Here is a 5363-nt window from a genome sequence, read left to right on the forward strand (position 1 = left end):
TCAAAAGTTCTTATGAGGACTCCTCACTCCATACAACTCGCGTAGGAGACCGCCACAAACCAGTGATCAATAAAAAGTCATCCTTAGAAAATATGACGATCTTTCCTATGACAAAGAAACTAATCGAGTCCACTCCGACTTCTTTACTTCCCTCAATAACATATAGTGTATTAGTGGGTTGTTGAATACAAGTTAGTGTTTACAAAGCGACCAAAAACTGTTCTCTTGAACATCTCTAACTGCCTTTCAGTAAGCTTCTTCTTTACAATCTTGTTGGCATTGGCAACGTGAGCCAGACACGTTACTTACCCGGGAAACCTATTAACTTCACGAATTTTCAAAGATTTTGACATCTTAAATTACTCCTGCATTGTATGAACAATCAATTTATTAGTTAACAGGTTCGTACTAAAAAATCACTAACAAAACATACTGTTAAGTCTCGCTCTCAGCAATCTCACTCATTTCGCTCTTGCACATCGTGCTCTCTCTTATCTCGCTCTAGCCCATCTCGATTTCGCTCGTCTCGCTCTATCCCATCTCGCTCTAGCCCATCTCGCTCTAGCCCATCTCACTTTCGCCTATCTCGCTCTATCTCATGTCGCTCTAGCCCATCTCGCTTTCACCCATCTCGCTCTAGCCCATCTTGCTTTCGTCCGCCTCGCTCTCGTAAAACTCGTCCAATACCTTATCTGACTCTAACTATATCTTATTCATCCTCAACCAATGCAGAACACATCGAAACCCAAAATAAAAAATAGATGCGATCGATTAAACTCCAAAACTATTTTGGTTTGACACTGCTTCACACCCAAAAAGAAGCGAGGGATTCGAACCCTCGGTACAAAAAAATCGTACAACGGATTAGCAATCCGAAACGTGACGACCGATCAAACGAAACCACCTAAATAGATGCAACAAAACATGCAAGACAAAAATTAAATTCACTTACCCAGTAGAGAACTTCGATTACGACAGTAGAGAACTTTGACTACGGAAGTAGATGGACGATGGTTTTGCAGAGCTAGATTGAACGACACTTGTACGAAAATTTTTAGCGTGGGATGACCATTGAGTTTGAGCGCACGGGTATCATATAGACTAGAGAGGCATTTTTGTAATCTCATACCGTGATGACGTAAGCAGAGGGTCAATTGACAGTTCTTTGAAAAATGGGATCATTTGGTATTATGGGCTGAAATATTAGGTCATTGGTCCAAATTTCCCATAATGCACGTTGATCGTGTTATCTTCATTCAATTATTCCCTCTTTTTGTTCTCTCCGTCTCTTAAATGCTCTTTAAAGATTCATTTTTCCTCTCGTCTCTCAACTATTCCTTATCTATCTCTCAAATGTTTTTTAGTATTCAGTTTTGCTCGTCTATTTGGCTGCTAACATGATGGCAAGAAATGAAATAAAATGATGCTTGATCGTTATGCTCTTGTCAATACTCTATCTTTGGGATATAACTCTAACTAATATGTATATTATGCTTTTTTTGTTGGATTTATACATGAGATTGAATATACAGGTCATCATTTATTGGACTGCATACTATAACTCTAAATAGTATGTCTATTAGTTGTTTATAAGTTTCTTTTTTGTTTATATTCATGCATTTTTTTCCAATAAAGTTTGTTTTTGTTAGTCTTCTATCTTAGTTTTGTTAATGTTAAGATATTGGCTACTTTTCTATCAAGTACTTTCCTTATTTGCATTTAGTTTCACTACCACTTAAATTTGTTGTAAGATTTTGGGACATGTACGATCCTTGCTGTGTTATCCTTCCCTTGACTGCAGATCACGGGAACTTCTTAGAAAGTTTACATTCAAATTTTCCAACTTTATATACAAAGTTCAATGAAACTTAATATGATGAAGAAGGCCTTTTTTTTTTTTTTGTTTATTGTTGTTCTGATTTTTAAGCTGGTAAGTGAAACAACCCAATGTGATATTATTGTTTTACAGTTATGGGTGAATGATCATTCCACCAAGTACTAACCTTTACATCCTACATTTTTTTACTAGTGGGTTTGGTAAGTATATTTACTGCAGAACTTGCAGGTAAGGGATACTTAACTAAGAACTTTCCTCGGGTATTCATAATATGAATGTGATTTTGATTTTTTTTTACTTTCCTAGTTTTTAATTGTTATTTTGTTGTCTATGTGATAGTTCAAATTTATGAAAAATTTGCTCTTAGTTTGTTCATTTATGGTGAGATTTTAAGTCTACTGGTGAAAATATGTTCCTTCTCAGGTTGACCATTGGATACTGAGGGCTGTAGCCCTTGTATCTGTGTTTGGGGTGCAGATTATTATAATAGTAGGTTATAACAGTATGTAAACTAAATGCATGCTATCTTAGTATATATCACAATTGATTCTACTTTTTCGTATATCAAAGGAAAAAAATTTAAATGAAATATCATATTTTCATAAACCTAATAAAATTGTTTGTTCCACCAATTTGTATAAAATGTGTTGAACGTTGCATTGTCCATTCCACCAATTTTAACCTTGTTTGGCGTATCAAACTTCGTGAGCATGCAACAAATACAATTCCATTCTCTTTAAAGGATATTAATCATTGCCCAATACATTAATGTATGTAGAGATAGAGAAATTTCACAAACAACAAAAAAAGAAAACCAAATCACATTCATGTTCATCAAATAGCACGGAGTCAAACATAAAAAATATTATAAAGTACAAGTCATAATTTAGATATGTCCAAATTAAACATGGAAAAGCAGGTGATGAAAATAGTTGGTTAGGCGTTGTCTAGAAGAAGAAGCTTGCAATACTCCAATCTCATATTCGCTGGAACAGACAAAAAACTCTTCGTATTATGCACACTGCGGAATATGATATTCATAAGCTTCACCTTCTGACGGGTTTGCAGTTCTGGAATATCTTTAAATTCATTCGCAACCTTGGCATGTAGCTCAACCACTGTTGCACGTTGATCTTTCGACCATTCAGCAATGAACTTCAGTTGATCATTTGCAAAGTCCATTGTATTCTTAAAAACCTCAACCAACTTAGACTGATATCCATGATACTTTCTTTTACTATCCCTTGATGAATTGCCTCCTTTGGAACCAAAACAAGTCGAGGTTCCATGAAACTCATCTTGTGACAGGTCATGTTCCTGTGAATCATCAGTAGAAGCACCTTTATACATACGCCCTAGCACATTTGAGGCCAAGTCACTATGTGTCTCTGCCCCTTCTCCAGTTGCCCGGTCCTTGTCGAAGACGTAGGCTAAGTCATCAAAATATGGGAATGACTTGTTCAGAAGCCTTTTTTCTGCAGGATGGCTCTACATGGAGAGTATGACTGATCAATATAACGGGTGACGATGAATGAAAAAAATGTTTATGAAATTTTACCTTCACCCAATCATCGAACTTCTCTTTCATGCATTGGAATTCTTCATTCCAACCGAACCCGTTGCATGCCGGTCCTCGAATTTCTGCTACAGCTTAGTATGTTCTTTTAAGGTTCCTTACCTTACAATCTATGGTGGGGGTCCCTTGTATTCTACAGCCAGGTATCATACCATCATACACTGTAACTGTGCCAGGTACCCAAGGGGAAAAGTCCCATTGTCTGATCTCCATCCACCAGATTCAACCAAAGTCACCAAACACTCCACCAGCTTCGACTCTTCCTCCCTCATCCAAGTGTGCTTTGGAGCTCTAGAAGAACTTGCCATTCTGCTTCATGTACACTGTAGTACAATTTAAGTAGCAAAGAAAGAAATTGTAAGGTAGTGTGTTATTTACAAAGTGTTATTTACAATATATAAGGTAGTAAATCTAATTATATTAAGAAATTTGGAAATTGATTTACAAAATCGCATGCATGAAATTGAAAAAATACATTGTAAAAACCACAAACTAAGCATGAAGCTACTGATTGTTACGTAACTCCGAGTCAAAAAACATATTATGTACCAATTCATCTCTCCATTGTGTCCATTCGTTTGAACTCTCAATATAATTGATCTCGTCCAAACCAATGGTAGCAGAATGTGAGTCCACCTTGTCTAGGTCCTCGGGCATTTTGACAATATTCATCTCCTGATTAATAATATTATGAAGAAGGAAACACACCGTGATCATCCGAGTTTGGACTTGCATGGGGTAGTATGATTTTCCGCGGAGTATTGCCCATCTCTCTTTCAACAGCCCGAATGCCGTCTCGATGACATTCCTCGCAGAAAAGTGTTTCATGTTAAAAAATTCTCTTGTAGTTGTTGATGCATTCCCTCCTCCATGACATTCTGAAAGATGATATTGTTTTCCTCTATATGGTGCTAAGAAGCCCTCCACATTTTGGTACCCAACATCACATAGATAATAATACCCTATACAATGTCCAATTGTATGAAATCACAATCATTGAGTACTACGATGTACGACAAAAAGTTGTACGTGAAAGTTATTACCCTTCAGAACCTCCAATCCATTAGGTCGTGATATTGCATCTGTAAGAACACGAGAATCAGCTGTAGAATCTTCCCACCCAGGTAAGACAAACACGAAATCGCCATTCGTGTCATAAACACCAAGAACATTCGTGGTGATTTCACCCTTCCTCATCCTGTACCTTGGTCGATCAGTGGCATTCACATTGACCTTTATGTACGTACCATCTAATGCACCTAGACAATCCTGTGCGAACACAATGTATGAAATATTCATATACATAAGTTATCTAAACTAGACATCGATAGCGCACCAACATTTGTTTACTTTCACTATACTTCAAACCATCTCCATCTCGGATCTGTACAGGAGGTTATGATTGGCAAAGGTTTTTTCAACAGTACTTCATGTAGTCGCAAAACGACATTGAGAACGGAGTTGAAATGCCTAGAAACTGTATCACTCAACTTAACGAACTGTCTACGAACTACTCTATTCTTAACATCATGGGCTAAGATATGTAGGAACATGGCAACCATCTCCTCAACATCTACAACTTCAGTTCCCACTAATCCACCAGTTGTCCTTAGTAAAGTACATAAAATGGCAAAACATCTTCTATCCATTCGCGTGCTTTCACGACAACTTAAATCAAACTCATGGATTAGCCGAAAGTATGCTAATTGGCTAATATGATGGTGCATGTGATGTGGCGGGCATTCTATTCTCCTATGGTCGTTGAGTAACAGCTCTAGTATTAGCAGTAATTGACGTTGGGTAGTTGTGAACACCATTAGTATGGTTGCTACTTCTTGGGGGTCCATTATACCCTAGATTACGAAAATTGACTCCTGAAACATTTATTCATGAGTGGGTTTTTCAAATTTACACAAAATATAATTAAATGCATACAAAATTGTATGATAT

The 5363-nt window shown here is 37.0% G+C and overlaps 1 protein-coding gene across 1 annotated transcript; it reads right to left on the bottom strand.

The window, feature by feature from the left end:
- Positions 1 to 3917: 3917 nt before the first annotated feature.
- LOC120072165 lies at positions 3918 to 5062 on the bottom strand. The gene is made up of 3 exons (XM_039024574.1): positions 4841 to 5062; positions 4457 to 4682; positions 3918 to 4375 (listed from the first exon to the last, which is right to left on the bottom strand). The coding sequence occupies exons 1-3, from the start codon at positions 5060 to 5062 to the stop codon at positions 3918 to 3920; spliced, it is 906 nt and encodes a 301-aa protein (XP_038880502.1).
- Positions 5063 to 5363: the final 301 nt, after the last annotated feature.

This window comes from Benincasa hispida, chromosome 2 (genome assembly GCF_009727055.1).
Source record: "Benincasa hispida cultivar B227 chromosome 2, ASM972705v1, whole genome shotgun sequence".
Classification (NCBI taxonomy): domain Eukaryota; kingdom Viridiplantae; phylum Streptophyta; class Magnoliopsida; order Cucurbitales; family Cucurbitaceae; genus Benincasa; species Benincasa hispida.